The sequence below is a fragment of the Mus caroli genome, unplaced genomic scaffold (genome assembly GCF_978045245.1).
Source record: "Mus caroli unplaced genomic scaffold, Mus_caroli_1 scaffold_18, whole genome shotgun sequence".
In the NCBI taxonomy this organism is placed as follows: domain Eukaryota; kingdom Metazoa; phylum Chordata; class Mammalia; order Rodentia; family Muridae; genus Mus; species Mus caroli.
The window spans coordinates 63246274-63262415 of NW_028227273.1; the positions used below are offsets into that span (position 1 = coordinate 63246274).

At 44.0% G+C, this 16142-nt stretch overlaps 1 protein-coding gene across 1 annotated transcript in view; it reads right to left on the reverse strand.

Annotated features, from left to right (window-relative positions):
• Nucleotides 1-8397, reverse strand: part of Dnah8 (dynein axonemal heavy chain 8) — a 253171-nt gene extending 244774 nt beyond the window's left edge. The window contains exons 1-2 of the mRNA XM_085832623.1: nucleotides 8308-8397; nucleotides 39-557 (exon numbers count right to left, since the gene is read on the reverse strand). Coding sequence (XP_085688749.1) covers nucleotides 39-512 — 474 coding nt within the window. The 5' untranslated portion in view covers nucleotides 513-557; nucleotides 8308-8397. The remainder of the gene's footprint in view (nucleotides 1-38; nucleotides 558-8307) is intronic.
• Between the last annotated feature and the right edge of the window lie 7745 nt (nucleotides 8398-16142).

The following is a 16142-nucleotide window of genomic DNA, read 5'->3' on the forward strand; positions in this document are numbered from 1 at the left end:
CGGGGGGTTTCCCACGGCATGCCCTATCAGCTGCAAACCTGTTTCTCTTTGAGGGTCTCCTGGAGGTTTGGGATGCCAGTCATACTTCGGCGGAATTTGGAGGGCCGCCGGGAAGACTGGGAAAGCCCATCTGACAGCACGGACTGTGCAGGCCTAGGGGTGTGCCTCGCCCGGACCCTGGCCTGGCCAGACTCCTCATCCTCCTGCAGTGCTATCTCCTCATCTGAGGGAATCAGACTCCTATAGTCAGTCACGGAAGTAGCAGGACCCTGCTCAGACAGGAGCGTGGGGTCTGTATCCTCGGGGTGCGGAGCTTCTCCTTCCACAGTGAGTTGGAAGTCATCTCCTGTGGGGGGCGGGGCAGCATCCCCCTCAGGGGGCGGGGCCTGCTCCTCGGGAGGGGGAGGGGCAGTGTCTTCAGGAGGGGGAGGGGGCGGAGCTTCCTCTACAACTGGAGGAGGAGCCTCTTCACTCGGAGTGGGTGGCTCTGCGTTGCCTTCCTCAGACTCCATTTCTCAATGTAGTTTTCTTCAGCAGAAGAGCTTCAACGCCGAAATCTAGAATTAGAAAGCATTTTCCTTAAGAAGTGTGCAAATAACTTGACCATTGGGTGTTTTTATTTCTCCCAATGATGCCTTATCTTGGTCATTGGCTTGACACACTTTGGGTAGAGGGGATCTCAACTGAGGAGTTATCTATATCAGATTGGCCTGTGGGCATGTTTGTAGAACAGTTTCCTGGTTGTTAATTGATGGTAAAGGGTCCACTGTGGGTGCTACCATCCCTAGGCTGCTGGGCCAGGGCTGTATAGGAAAGGTAGTTCATCCTAAGACTAGAAACAGGCAAGACTGCTGTCGGTAAGCAGCTTTCACTCATGGTCTCTACCAGCGCTGTTGTTTGAGATCCTGCCCTGACTTCCCTCAGTGGTGAACTGTGATCTGAAAATATGAAATAAACCCTTTGTTCCTCAAGTAGCTTTTGATCATGGGGTTTATCAAAGCAGCAGAGAGCACAGTAGGACACCTTAAAGCTAGACAGTTAACAAAATCATCTACTTCTTTACCACAGTATCTGCACAAGTTAAGGTTTCAAGCCTAAAGAGGGGGATTTTTAAAGGTGACAACAGACGCATACATTTGTTTTGTTTTTCTCAATGCTAAGTGCTCACTTGATTTTGCTTTGGTATTAGAAAACTATACCATTTCAGAATTGGGTCATTAAAATGCTGTTGTGAGCCGGGCGTGGTGGCGCATGCCTTTAATCCCAGCACTCAGGAGGCAGAGGCAGACTGATTTCTGAGTTTGAGGCCAGCCTGGTCTACAAAGTGAGTTCCAGGACAGCCAGGGCTATACAGAGAAAGCCTGTCTCAAAAACCAAAATAAATAAATAAATAAAATGCTGTTATGAATCCTGCTGCTTTATATAGTGGTTTTAAAAATTAAGTGAGCCATAAGGCAGTGGTAGTGGCCTGTAATATAATTTGGGATGTAGATGAGGGTGGATTCAAAGGTCAAGGTAACCCTCAGATACAAAATGAATATGAGACCAACCTGAACTATAGTGAGACCCTGTTGCAGGATATTCTATCATACTTGAACCCCAAGACTGTGTCATTTGCCGAAAAATACTTGTCTCTAGTAGTGATGTGGCTCCTTAGCATGCATCTTTAATCCCTCTGGCTGGAATACAGACATGCTCTTAGTACACACCTTTCATCCCAAACAATGAAGGTAAAGGTAGTTTGTAGAAGGAAGCAGCCATGGGTTTTTTGTTTGTTTGTTTGGTTTTGGTTTTTCAAGACAGGATTTCTCTGTATAGCCCTGGCTGTCCTGGAACTCACTTTGTAAACCAGGCTGGCCTCGAACTAAGAATTCCATCTGCCTCTGCCTCCCAAGTGCTGGGATTAAAGGCCTGCGCCACCATGCCCAGCATGCAACCATGTTTGAAAGTGATGTCTAACTGAGTGGCAGACAAAGTGATGAATCAGAGGTAGATTTTGACAGAATAGGATAAGCCCAACTCTCATGAGAGAGAGGAAAGGGAAGCTACTAGAGAGCAGTGCAGAAAGAGAAAGAAGGAGACCGTTTTCCTGGGACAGTTGTACGGAGGCAGGTTGTAGCGAGAACAAGCTAGATACAGGTCAAGACAGAATGAACCTGAGAATGAGGAGCCAGAAGCTTAGAACACATTGCCAACGTTAGTATGAGGCCAAGCAGAGCAATTCAGGAGGGGCTGAGAGAAGCCAGATGGAATCAGTCAGCAGCATGCAAAGGAGTTTGAGCCCCAACAGCTGAGTTGACTACTCAACAAGAATTCATTCAGAAAGATCTAGAAACGGTGAGCTTATTCAGCATTAAGTCTCAGAGGCTGAAAACCTTCTAGGCCTAGATAAGATTGTATGGAGGCTAGAAGCTTCCAGGACTGGGTTTAGGTTAGCCAACGGAGGCATTAAGCCTTGGAGACAACTACATCAGGTGAATGAAAGTTACTTTTCCAAGACCCCATCTCGAATATAAATAAATAGGGACTGGGCTAAGCAGTTAGAGCACTTTCTGAAAAAACCGTAGGGCTGGAGTTTGGATTCCCAGAAAGGTTCTGTCAAAGGACTAGATCATGGGCTCAGTGGTTAGCAGCAGATTCAGCTCTTGCAGAGAACATGACTCCCTTTTTATCATCCACGTTGTGTGGTTTATAATGGCCTGTAATCCAGGGGAGTAAGTGCTCCCTTCTGGGCTCCCTGAGCACCCACATTCACATGCACATACACACAGATATGTAATTAAACTTAAACCAACCAGAGATGGCTCAGTGTTTAAGAGTGCTGGCTGCCCAGTTTCCAGCACTCGCATGGTGCCACACACTACCGCTAGGCCCAATCACAGTGAATCTAACGCCCTTTTCTAACCTAACCTTGACAGGTGTATGCACATGATACACTGACAACCATGCAGCCAAAGCATTTCATATACAAACATAAAATCTTAAAATGAACCAAACAAAAGTGGCTCCGACTGTTTAGACATTTGGTCAAGTGTGATAGCACACGTTTATCATCCTAGCATTAAAGAGGTTAAGGCAACAAGATCTTAAGTTCAAAGCCAGCCTGTGTTTTACAGGGAGAATCTGTTTCAGAAGTCCCAAGAGAAAACAAAAATCACAAGCAAGACCTCTCAGACCCTGGGAACGGTGGCACATGCCTTTAATCTCAGTACACTGAGGAAGGCAGATGGAGCTCTGTGAGTGTCAGGCTAGCCTGATCTCTATAGAATGAGTTCTAGGATACCCAGGGCTGTGTGGAGACCCTGTTTCGAAAAAAAAAACAAAACAAATAAACAAATGAAAAAGAACTCTCATACTAGGAATGTGGAGCGCTTGACTGACATGCATGAGGTCCCAGGTTAATCCCCAGTTCCACAAAAGAATGGGAGAAGCGAAAACCTATTATTCTCCAGGCTAGACACAGAGACACACTCCCAAGCTCAGCACCCACATGGCTGAGGACAACGACTGCTACAATTTGAGGCCAGCTTGCTCCACATAGCATATTTCAGGGCTATAAAGCAAGATTTTTTTTTTTTTTTTTTTTGTCACAGAGAGAGAGAGAGGAAGAAGAGAAAGAGGAGGAACAGGGAGAAAAGAACTATTATTCTCAAATGATTTGCAGTTTCTTTTAATTAGCTGTTATTATTTACACTTCAAAGAAAAGCTAAAATTGATTGTCATACTACACGCTAAGAAATCAGTATGTAATAAATCTCAATGAGTTTCCCATCTCCAAATGAACACTGTTTTTCAGGGGGAAGCACACATTCAATTTTTAAAATTTTCGGGAAAGCATTATTGCCCAACACAGTTTATCCTCTGGTGGTTTTTGACCACTGAGACCTGTGTACATGTGCTTTCCGAGCTGGGCACGACAGGAGGCTTTCAAACATGCTGATTTCGACTGCACACTTTGGCGGTAATAAGCATTCAGAGCGGTCATGGGTCTTTCCCAGTGACTTGAGTAGACAACAGTGATCTTTCTTTTCTAATTAATGACTTAATCTTATTCTAGATTTATTTATTTTGTTATTTGTATGTGCATCCGTGTTCTGGCTTACAGGTATGTTTGTTCACCACACGCATCCCTGGTGCCTGCAGATCTCAGAAGAGGACTACAGATCCCTGGGACTGGAGCCCTGCAGGCCGCCATGAGCGTGAGTGCTGGGAATCAAACCTCAGTCCTCCTCAAGAGGATCCAGTGCTCTAACCACTGAGCCAACTCTCCAGTCCGTGTAGGGATCCTTCCAAACTTACATCAATCATTCCACATTGCTACTTCAAATTCTCCTCTGGGTGTTGGAGAGATGGGTTCGTGGTTAAGAACATTGACTGTGCTTACAGAGAATTGAGGTTAACTCTCAGCTTGTACATGGTGGCTCACAACTACTTGTAACTCGGGTTGCAGGGGATCCAGAGTCGCCTTCTGAACTCCACAAGCACCTAAAGAGTCTGTCTCTCCCTGTCCCTCTCCCTGTCCCTCTCTCCCTCCCTTCCTCCCCTCCTCTCTCTCTCTCTCTCTCTCTCTCTCTCTCTCTCTCTCTCTCTCTCTCTCTCTCTCTCTTACACACACACACGCACACACAGACTCACACACACACACAAATATATAAATCTTCTCAAAACTGTACTGAAACTTTTAGTAGGTTGTGTAATTGAAAAGGGAAAGAAAAACCTCAGTAAATACAAATGAATTTACTATGTGCTTTATATATTTGTGTGTGAATGTACTAAATAAACAAACAAATAAGTAAAGAAATACATAAATAGGGCTAGCAAGATGGCTCAGAGTATAAGAGCACTGACTGCTCTTCCGAAGGTCCTGAGTTCGAATCCCAGCAACCACATGGTGGCTCACAACCATCTGTAATGAGATCTGACTCCCTCTTCTGGAGTGTCTGAAGTCAGCTACAGGGTGCAGGGCCAACCTGAGTGAACAGAGGTCCTAAAATCCAATTCCCAACAACCACACGAAGGCTCACAACCATCTGTACAGCTATAGTGTACTCACATACATAAAATAAATAAGTAAATCTTTTAAAAAAAAGAAATACATAAATAAATAATGCTCTCATTAAGTTGGCCATGGTGGTACTCACCTTTAATCCCAGCACTAATGAGGCAGAGGCAGGGGGATCTCTGTGAGTTCCAGTGTAGCCTGCCTTGTCTACAGAGTGAGTTTTAGGATAGTCAGAGCTATGCAGTGAAACCCTGTTTCAATAAATAAATATTAAAAATTAAATTAAAAATATATAAATGCACCACTGGCAAATTTTTTTTTCTTAGCAGCTTTTCACTGTGTGATGACACAAATGTATGCTGCATGTATAAAACTGCATAAAATTGCACTTCTCTGATGCTTGTTTAGTTTTAAAATGCAGTGATAAGCTGTTTAAAGAGGAAACAAAGTTAATTACTAGCAATTGTCACTTTGAGTGAAAGAGACTAGAGAGAGGCTTATTTTTCAGTATTATGACTTCCTGTGTACTTTTAAACAGTGTATACATGCTATTACCTGTGTTATGTGTATGTTACACACAGTAGTATGGAATGTGTATGCTTATTGTTTCTCCACATTTCTTAGGACTTAAAATGTCAGGTCTAAGACTGGCAAGATAGCTCATCTGGAAAAGAAGATTTGACAGGAGGCCTGAGGACCTGAGTCTGATCTCTGGGATCTACATAGTAAAGCAAGAGAACTGAACCGTGAGAGTTGTCCTCTGAGGCCTATGTAGGTGCTGTGTCACTCACAGGCACATGCGCGCGCACACACACACACACACAGAGAGTGCAACAAAAAATTAAAATTTATTAAAATGCTGGTGATAATATACTTGTGATGAATTCTGTATGCAAGGCCGAAGGCTTAATGCCCTGCAGCAAATAAAATAATTAAAACTTAAATTAAAAATTTGGACCTAAGGCCTGGAGAGATGGCTCAGAGGTTAAGAGCACCGACTGTTCTTCCAAAGGTCCTGAGTTCAATTCCCAGTAACCACCTGGTGGCTCACAACCATCTGTAATGGGGATCCCATGCCCTCTTCTGGTGTGTCTGAAGACAGCAACAGTGTACTCACATACAGGAAATAACTAAATAAATCTTGAAGAAAAAAAAATTGGACCTAAAATTCTCTAAGAGTTTATCTCAAGCATTCACACTCTACTGACCTCAGGAATACAACATAGCCTGGGGCAGAGGCACAGCCTTTCATCCCAGCACTCACTCAGGAGGAAGAGGCAGGTGAATCTCTGTGAGTTCGAGGCCAGCCTGGTCTACACACTGAGTCCAGGAAAAAGGTAAAAAAAAAAAAAAAAAAAAAGAGAGAGAGAGAGAGAGAGAAAGAAAAGAAAAAACATAACACAGCACAAATAGGGAATTGTTCACCTTTTACCACATATAATCCCATCCAATCCCCACTCTCAATTCTAATTTGGAAGTTCAGAGAACTCCTATAACATTACCTCCTGGTCATTTTCAGAAGTAACAGAAAATAGAAAGGCCCCATAATTTGGAGGAGCAGGCTGCACACAGAGTCAATAACATCCCACTGTTTTCTCTGGTACCCATTTCCGCATCCCCAACTGTGACTACATTAATTCTTTCCCGGTGTTTGTGAGTCCTCTGCGTGTTTGGGTGCTGTGGCTCTTGTTGGAGCATGACTGCTCCGAGGTATGGTTGAGAAGAAAATTTTTATTATAAATATGAAGGAGAACCGCGCCAGAGGCATGTGGAAGAGTCCAGAGCTGGGGGAGAAAGTAATAGACTAAAGATGGCCAGTAGACTGAATGGGATGGGAAGAGAGGAGGGGAGGGAGAAGCGGGGACAAGAGAGAAACAGGAAGATCTAGAGGAAGACAAAGGAGAGGGGCCCAAGAGGGGTCTGTGAGGAACATAGCTAAAATGGCAGTAAAGAGAAGCTGAGGGAAGGCAAGCCCCTTGAGGGGGAGAAGTTTAGGGTAGGGGGCATGGTGTGAAGAGCCAGTATACCAGCATGGACTCTGCAATGGGTATTTGTGATGTTGAGAGTGGGAACACAGGTTGAGAGTGGGAAGCTAACATGCTACACAATTAGCCTATTTGGTATGCTAATAGGCACCGCAGTTAGCCATTAGTCCCCAGTTTCTCTTTGATCTCACAGCTACACCTCAAAGTAAAGAGCCCCTCTAAAGGAAAGCAGCTAACTGGCAAGATGCACTGTTAAATACAGCCAGCGTGGGTTAATGTCAATAGACTGTTGGATCCAGGGGCTGGAGAGATGGCTCAGCAATTATGAGCACTGGTGGCTCCTCCAGAGGACCTAGATTGATTCCCAGCACCCACAGGGTGGCTCACAATCGGTTATTACCCCGGTTTGAAGGGATCTGATGCCCTCTTCTGGCATCTGTGGGTACCAGGCATGCAGGTAGTACACAGATATACGTGCAGACAAAGCACCCGGAGTCATAAAATAAATTAACAGAAGAAAAGGAAGGAAGAGGGGTATGGTCTATGCAGAAGTGAAGAAGGTGGGTCCTGTTGGGGGACAAAGGCAGGGAAGCCAGAAAAGCCACAGCTAGCTCAGCAATTTAGGTGAATTCTGTGATGAGAAGTTTGAGCTGTGGGAGAATTGCTATTAAGCATAAGAATGGAAAACAAGCCTGAAAGGAAGGGTGTGTGTGTGTGTGTGTGTGTGTGTGTGTGTGTGTGTGTGTGTTCCTGCAAGCAAGGGCAAATACGTGCACGCGCCTGTGAAGGCCAGAAGAGCCTGAACAGTCTCCACATGCCTATGCTCCGAACATAGGCGCTGGGAACACCACTCTGGCCCTCAGCAAAACCAGCAAGTACTCTTAAATGCTGAGCCATGGCGTCAGCCCTGGTTTGGTTTGGTTTGGTCCTTTGAACCTCTCCCTCCCTCCCTCCCTCCCTCCCTCCCTCCCTCCCTCCCTCCCTCCTTTCCTCTCTCCTTTCCTCTCTCCCTCTCTCCCAGCTTGTTTCCCTCCCTCCTGGCTTCTTTTCTTTCTCCTTCCCCATCCCTCCTTGTTTCTTTCCTTCAACTCCGTCCCCCACACCCCCACCATACATACATTTACTACCAGGTGCCTCACCACTAACTTCTAACTTTCACTTTTTGAAAGGAGCTGGCGGGGTTGTGGAGTAAGATACTAAGACGTGGATTGACAGGTCTCACCAGCACCTGACAGGAGCCCCGCACTTCCCAGGTGGTAGTTTCAGCATCCACCACTCCAAGCTTCGCCATTCCAAGCTTCGCGTCCACCACTCACTCACCTGCCTGCAAACTGGTGGGAGGCTGTCTTGAACCTTAGACCACCAAAGCGGGTCCCAACAGTGGCTGCTCTGGTAGAGCTGCCCTCAGTCTCTGCTGCTACTCGGGGCTCAGCCGTTGAGAGTACAAAGGAAGTTGGGCGAGGCGCCTCGCGCTGGCTCCTGCAAGATGCTGCGCGCCCCGCGGATGCCTCGGGTGCCTCGCTCTGGGGGCCAGAGCTTGACCATCAGATAACTCACCTATGCAATTGATGAACTGAAACTTTGTTTAGGGTACTCTGCACAGCGGAGATGGGAATTGTGAGGGTGGGGCCCCTGTGAGAATTCAATCATGTTCCAGTATCTTGCGAGCATTCTAGAAATCTTTGAGGGGGAAAACGTCATAGAGCTGTGCAAACTGTTAACAATGTTTGCTGTGGACTTTGCATTTCCGGAAATTGCATAGTGTTACATTTGTATAACGGAATTACTTAGATGTGTTAGTTTGCTCTGAGTGACCGGGGATAGGCTGAGGAGCATGAAGAAAAAGGGATATGATAATTAGTGTTAGAGACTTTGAGAGTCCTGGGATAAAAACCTCAGACTCGATCCAGTTTTAAATACAGGATCTATTGTTTGACACCCATAAAGCCAAGTCGCAGATGTGTCCTGCTGGAAGGGTACAGAGATTTTTTTTTTTTTTAGATTTATTTATTTTGGGGAGCAGGGCAGGAGGAGGGTATGGGGGGCTTTGGGGATAGCATTTGAAATGTAAATAAAGAATATCCAATAATAAAAAAAAGAAAAAAAGATTTATATGTTTGTTTGTTTGTTTATTTATTTATTTATATGAGTGTTCTACCCACATTTATGCCCAAATGCCAGAAGAAGGCATAAGACCCCATTACAGATGTTTGTGAGCCACCATGTGGTTGCTGGGAATTGAACTCAGGGCCTAAGGGAAGAGCAGCCATTGCTCTTAACTGCTGAGCCATCTCTACATCCCCCCCAGAGATGGGTTTTAAATGGGAAAACCACAAGAGGACCTTTGATATCTGTGCAAGCAAGCAGAAAGTGGGTCTGATCTGCCAAGTTATGTGGTCCAGGCAACCCAACAGAGTCCTTGGGTGTCTGTGTAAGCAAGTATCAGAAGCCAAGAAGTAGAAACAACCTCAAAAACAAAACCAGGAGTTAGTCATATCCTCATGATAACAAAACAGATGGTTACGGCTGTACTTTTCTTTGGGTGAGAGTCACTAAGTCAGGTTGTTTTCTGGGAACTAACCTTCCAGGGATTTGAGTCTAGGGCAAACAGTCGTTAAGTACTAAGATGGAGGCCTAGCACAAAACAGAGTCAACCTGATGGGATTTAGAATCACTTAGCAGACAAGGCTCTTGGCGAGTCAGTCTAGGTGATGAGGTTAATTGAAGTGGGAGACTCATCCCACAAAAGGAGCCACCTTTCTGTGGACTGAGGTCCTGGACCAGGTGAGAGGAGACCAGAGCTGAGGATCGGCATCCATCTCTCTCTGCTTCCCAACATCTGACATTAGCTGCTGCTTCAGCGCTCACAGACTGAAATGAACCCTGAGACTGTGAGCCAAAAGAAACCGTTCCTGCTTTACCTTGTTGGTTGGTTGGTTTTTTGTTTTTTGTTTTTTGGTTTTTTGGTTTTTGTTTTTTGTTTTTTTGTTTTTCAGATACTTTGCATGGTGACACGACAACTATCTGAGACAAGGAAACCTCGTAGTAATTCACACCGTGGTTTTGGCCCCTTTTTTTCTTTATAGGTTTTGCTAGAGCGTCCTGGGTAGAATCATCTTGGCGGAAGAGTCCTGTATGCTTTGTAAAGGAAAGAGTCACACCTTACCTGTGAATGTGCCACCCACCTCATAAATATCCATTTTTAAAACAAACTACTTAAAATCCACAACAGAGGACTCACTGTGCCGCCATCCCCCCTTGGGACAATCCACTTCAATCTGTTTGGCTGGCTTGCTCTGCTTTGCTAAATAAACTCCGTCCGTGCTGTCTCTTGACTGAATTCTTTCCTCTGAGATGACAAGAGCCAAGGGAATCTTTGTAACAGATATCCATTTAAATATGCCCAGAGTGCTTGCCTGGGAAGGGCTACCAGACAGCAATGGAGAGCATGAGATTTAGGGTGAGACTGTCTCTCTGTGGGACCCAGGACATGTCCAACTTCAGGGGGAACTGACCTTGGGAGCCCAAGGTGCTCCCTTAGCTACCGAAGCAGCAAAATAAGGCCACAACAAACACCACATCATGAAAACCCATGAAAGCCTGGGGGATGGAGACCAACTTGTTTACTGTTTGCTATATAAGATGCTGAGCCCTTCATCTAGATTGCTAAACTGCCCCAAACTGCTACCTGCTTCTGGTCCATAGTGTCCACTGAGGCCATTGGTACCATAGATGCTGGTGAACCCATGTGCCCATCCAGTCATTCACTAGGCTGTGAGTCATAAGTTCACCTCTCCTGTTGGTGGAGGTTTTTTTTTTTTTTTTAATCCTCCTATGGCACGGATTGAGGTTTGGCTCCTCGCCATCTATCCATGCCATGTCTACATCTATATGTCCTGACCTAGTTAAGAAACAAATTACTGAGTAGCACTTATCCTAAAGAGTTTTAAATACATTCATGTATGTAAAGTGGTATCTAATTCCTTTGAAAGTACATAGTAAAGAAGTAGTACGAGGGGCTGGGAGGTAGGGAGTTCAGCGAGGACAGAGGGGTGGAGTTCAGATCCCAGCTCAGATCCAAGCTCATCAGTCACATAACTCCAGCTCCGGGGGATCCAATGCCCCCTTCTGGCCTCCACAGGGTTCTGCACATACCTACATTTAGCCAGACACAAATGTATCATTAATAAAAATAAATCTTTTAAAAAGAAATAATGCTAAGTAGAGGCAGAGCTTTCGTTTGGATGATACCTGTTGCTGTATTGTGTTAGTAGGCACCGTGACTCAGAGCTTTCGTTTGGATGATACCTGTTGGTATATTATATTAGTGGGCTCTGTGACTCGGGCCATAGCTTCATTAAGTTTAGCAGGAAACTACATTCAATGCCAGGAGCCATCTAGAAGAAGCTAAAAAACTAGCAGGTGATCTTCCTGAGATGAGTCCGCCATGGATTAAAAAAAAAATCTACAACAGATTTGTTCCTTTAGACAAGGCTGAGGAGAATTTCATTTTAGGAAAGACTCCTGCTATTAATATGCTTTTTCTGGTACTATTAAATATATGAGCAGCCAGGTATGGTGGCACACACCTTTAATCCCAGCACTTGGGAGGCAGAGACAGGTGGTTTCTGAGTTCTAGGCCAGCCTGGACTACAAAGTGAGTTCTAGAACAGCCAGGGCTGCATAGAGAAACCCTGTCTCGAAAAACCAATATATATACATATATATATATATATGTATATATATACACACACACATGTATACACACACACATATATATAATGTGTGTGTACATATATATGTGTGTGTGTATATATGTGTATATATATGTGTGTGTGTATATATATATATGTGTATATATATATATGTATATATATATATATATATGTGTGTGTGTGTGTGTATATAAATCACTAGGTGTTAGCCTACCCTTCTGAGCAGATTTCTGCAGAACTATGAAGATATACTGTCTTGTAGTGATGCTATATAGACAAATGGATGATGATCCTGTAAGAATTCCTAAAATTAGACTAGTAATTATTAAGTTCCTTTATACTAGGAGTGCTATTAAATCCTTTCTGACTTCAAAACTGCATTGAGAACTCTGCCAGGCTTCAAGTGTCATGAGTTAATTGCTTCTGAGATAGCAAGCAGGCATCTACAACTTAGCACACATTCCAAGAGGTTGTAAAACCATTAACCAAAGGTCATTGAAAGGAGACTATAACAATTTACTGTAGGTGCAAGGACAGAAGACAAAAAATTGACTGGGTTTATCTATACAAAATTTCACTAATAACTTAATTACAAAAGTTATGTTTTTTATCTCTCCATGAACCTGTGGAAACTGGTGACAGATGATGGATGTTTATTCAGATAATTATTTTTAATGGATATGCGTGTAAACATTCTCGGTTGTAAGCTTCTTATTCAATTTATGTTTGAACTTCTAGTAAAAAGGGGGGCTGGAAAACCATGTGATCTATTCTCCTAGAAAAAGTACAAAAGACTGGTAAAGATCACCTTGGAAGATATAATGTTGGAGAGAGAGCATTAGGAACATAGCATTGGGAGTGTGGCATGGGGAGTGTGGGATTGGAAGTGTGGCATTGGAAGTGTGGCATGGGGAGCAAGGGCACTGCTACATCAGAGCAAGAGGAGAGAGCAAGACAAGAAGGAAAATGCAGAGTGGGATAACTCAGAAATTATAAGGCAATTAAAACTACTAAGAGAAGCCGGGCATGGTGGCGCATGCCTTTAATCCCAGCACTCGGGAGGCAGAGGCAGGCAGATTTCTGAGGTCGAGGCCAGTCTGGTCTACAAAGTGAGTTCCAGGACAGCCAGGGCTATACAGAGAAACCCTGTCTCGAAAAACCAAAAACAAAAAAAACAAAACAAACAAACAAAAAAACTACTAAGAGAGCAATATGCAGAATGCAGAGCGAAAGAGGAAAAAAGAAGAAGCCACAGAGAGCAGAAGGAGCAGCCAGGTCTCTCCTTACCATGGGACAGAACGGGTCTTTTCTTAATAGCAAGTCAGGTTTAGTCTTATTAAAGAGGACAATGCTTTCTTCTTACAGACTTGGGTTTGATACATTTAGCAATAAGAGGATAGAAGCTTTTTCTTTCTCTATGCAATAAAGATTGGAGTTCATTCTTTATCTAAAGAATCTTTTATCTTTTAAAATAAAGTTTATTCTTTATTTAGAATGAGTGAGTTCTTTCTGCACTGGTGCTTGGTCTTTTGCTCCATATGCATATGTAAGTATGGATGTGTGTGTGTAAGTATGTAATCATGAGATAGAATGAAAGCTGGGCCCAACTGGTTTAAATGGAGATTTATAAATGTGTGTATGAATCTGTATATGAATTTATGTGAATTTAATCCATATTTGCTCGTGTAAAAGTTTTTCCTTCTATGACTGTGATTCTCTTCTTCTGGTTCAATAAAAGTTTATTGCTCCAAACTTCCCCTTAGCCTGACAAGCAAAAGGGGAAAGGCTCTAGCAATTAATCCTTTTCTCAATCTTTTGCTGTTTTATGATGAGGTGTGAAATGCCAGAGACTGCAGTTTCTGACCCAAAGGGAACTCAGGCAGGTCAGCCACCCCAGTAAAGTGACTTAGACTCAAGATAGGAAAACATTTTTATTATTAAACATCCACCCTAAATATCTTGTCCCTGCAGAGGTTCTTCTCCACGGGCTTACCTTCAAGAGAGAGAGAACCAAGAAAGAAGAACAGCAGGGGCGTGGCCTCCAGCAGTTCATGGAACACTGCCAAATGAGAACGCTCTTGAGTCCCAAGACACAGGAAAACTGCGTAAAACAGAGCTCTCTTGAGGCATAAGAAAAAGTAAACACCACGGTGTAACATGTGGAACTTTATCACACACACACTCGCGCATGCACGTGCACACACACACACACACACACACACACACTGAAGGGAAAGACTCCCTCTACATGTGGAAGACATCATTCCATGGGCTGAGGACTAAGGGGCAAGAGAGCTAAGCGACAACATTCCTCTCTCTCAGCTTCCCAACTTTATTCACAACATGCCCAGGTGTGCCTCAGGCTTCTACCCCCGTGACATACGTGTATGTATAAGACCCTAGACCCTGAGATTTAAATGTCCCTTAAAATATAATGAGGGATGCATATAGAAAGCACTTAGCAGGCTAGAATGATGGCTCAGTGATTAAGAGCACTGGTTGCTTTTCCAGAGGTCCTGAGTTCAATTCCCAGCAACCACATGATGGCTCACAACCATCTGTGATGGGATCCGGTGCCCTTCTGGTCTGTCTGAAGACAGCTGTTGTATACTAAAATAAATAAATCTTTAAAAAGAAAAAGGAAAACAGAAAGCTCTTAGCACACACAGTAGCACGCAGCAATCACCTAACAGGCGTTAGCTATTAACAGAGGCTTAGCCTAGAATACTAATGCAGTGAACAAACTCAGAAAACCTGACATTCAGTACTGAAGTTGTCCTACTTAGCTAATAACTAACTAGTTGGCCAACCCTAATTATGAAATCACTCCTATGTGCCCTCATTAAAAACAAACAATCGAACAATAAAAGCCAAATGTTCTAAGTTCATTGGAGTTTCAAAACTCTAGAATTTCATAATGAGTTTGGTTTCAAGTCTCATCAGCAAAATCAGCAAAACAAAAAACAAACAAAAAACAGCACAAGATTTATGGGGCTGACAAAATTAAAAAGTCTAAGCAAGTTACTCCAAATGCTTAGATGTCACAATGCCACACTGCAAAAGTTGTTTATATACATGTGGATTTTCTGAGACAGGGTTTCTCTGTGTAGCCCCGGCTGTCCTGGAACTCATTCTGTAGACCAGGCTGGCCTCGAACTCAGAGATCTGCCTGCCTCTGCCTCCCAAATGCTGGGATTAAAGGCATGTGCCTGGCATGTAGTTATATTTTAAAGATTTATTTTAGTATGTATGTGTGTGACTGTGAGTATAGGTCACATGAGTACAGGGACCCACTAAAGCTAGAGAGAACAGGAGGTCTCCTAGAACTGGAGTTACAGGGGATTGTGAGCTGCCCAACATGGTGAGCTCTGGAGAAGAACAAATGTTCTTCACTGCTGAGCCATTTATATATGAAATAATCCACGTGGCTAATTCCTATTGCTGCAGTCACACACACACACACACACACACACACACACATACACTCTGTGGTCGTTTGAATATGCTTGCCTAGGGAGTGGCACTATTAGGAGGTATGGCCTTATTGAAGGAAGTGTGTCACTTCAGGGGTTGGGCAATGAGCCCCTCCTCCTAACTGCTTGGAAGTCAATATCTACTGGTTGCCTTCGATTCAACGCGTAGAACTTCATCAATGGAAGGAGAGACCCTTGGTCCTGTGAAGGCTCTATGCCCCAGTGTAGGGGAGTGCCAAGGCCAGGAAGCTGGAGTGGGTGGGTTGGGGAGCAGGGGGAGGGGGGGAGGGATGGGAGGTGGGGTGGAGGGGGAACTGGGAAAGGGGATAGCATTTAAAGTATAAATGAAGAAAACAGCTAAAAATAAAATAAAATATGTAGAACTGTCAGTTCCTCCTTCAGCATCATGTCTGCCTGGATGCTGCTGTGCTTCCTGCTATGATGATAAATGGACTGAATCTCTGAACCTGTAAGCCGGCCCCAGTTAAATGTTTGCCCTATAAGAGTTGCCTTGGTTATGGTGTCTCTTCACAGCAATAAAACCCTAACACACACACACACACACACACACATATACAGAGTGAGCGAGCGAGCGAGCGAGAGACAGAGAGAGACAGAGAGAGAGAGAGAGAAGGCCAGCCTGATCTACAGAGTGAGTTCCAGGACAGACAGAGCTACACAGAGAAACCCTGTTTTAAAAAAAAAAAATGGTGGTAGTGAGCTTAATGCAATGTGACCAGTCACCTTGGTCATCAGCTTCCATGATTTCCCCACCATGACAGGCTGTATCGCCTATTACTATACAGAGACCCCGTGGCTAGATAGCTTTATTCTTTTTATTCAGTCAGGAATCCCTGTCCCAAGATCATGGTAGTAATGGGTCTTCTCTCATCAATTAAATCAATCAGGATAATCCCACTGGCACACTTAGAGACCCATCTCTCTGGTGATTCTAGGTACTACAAAG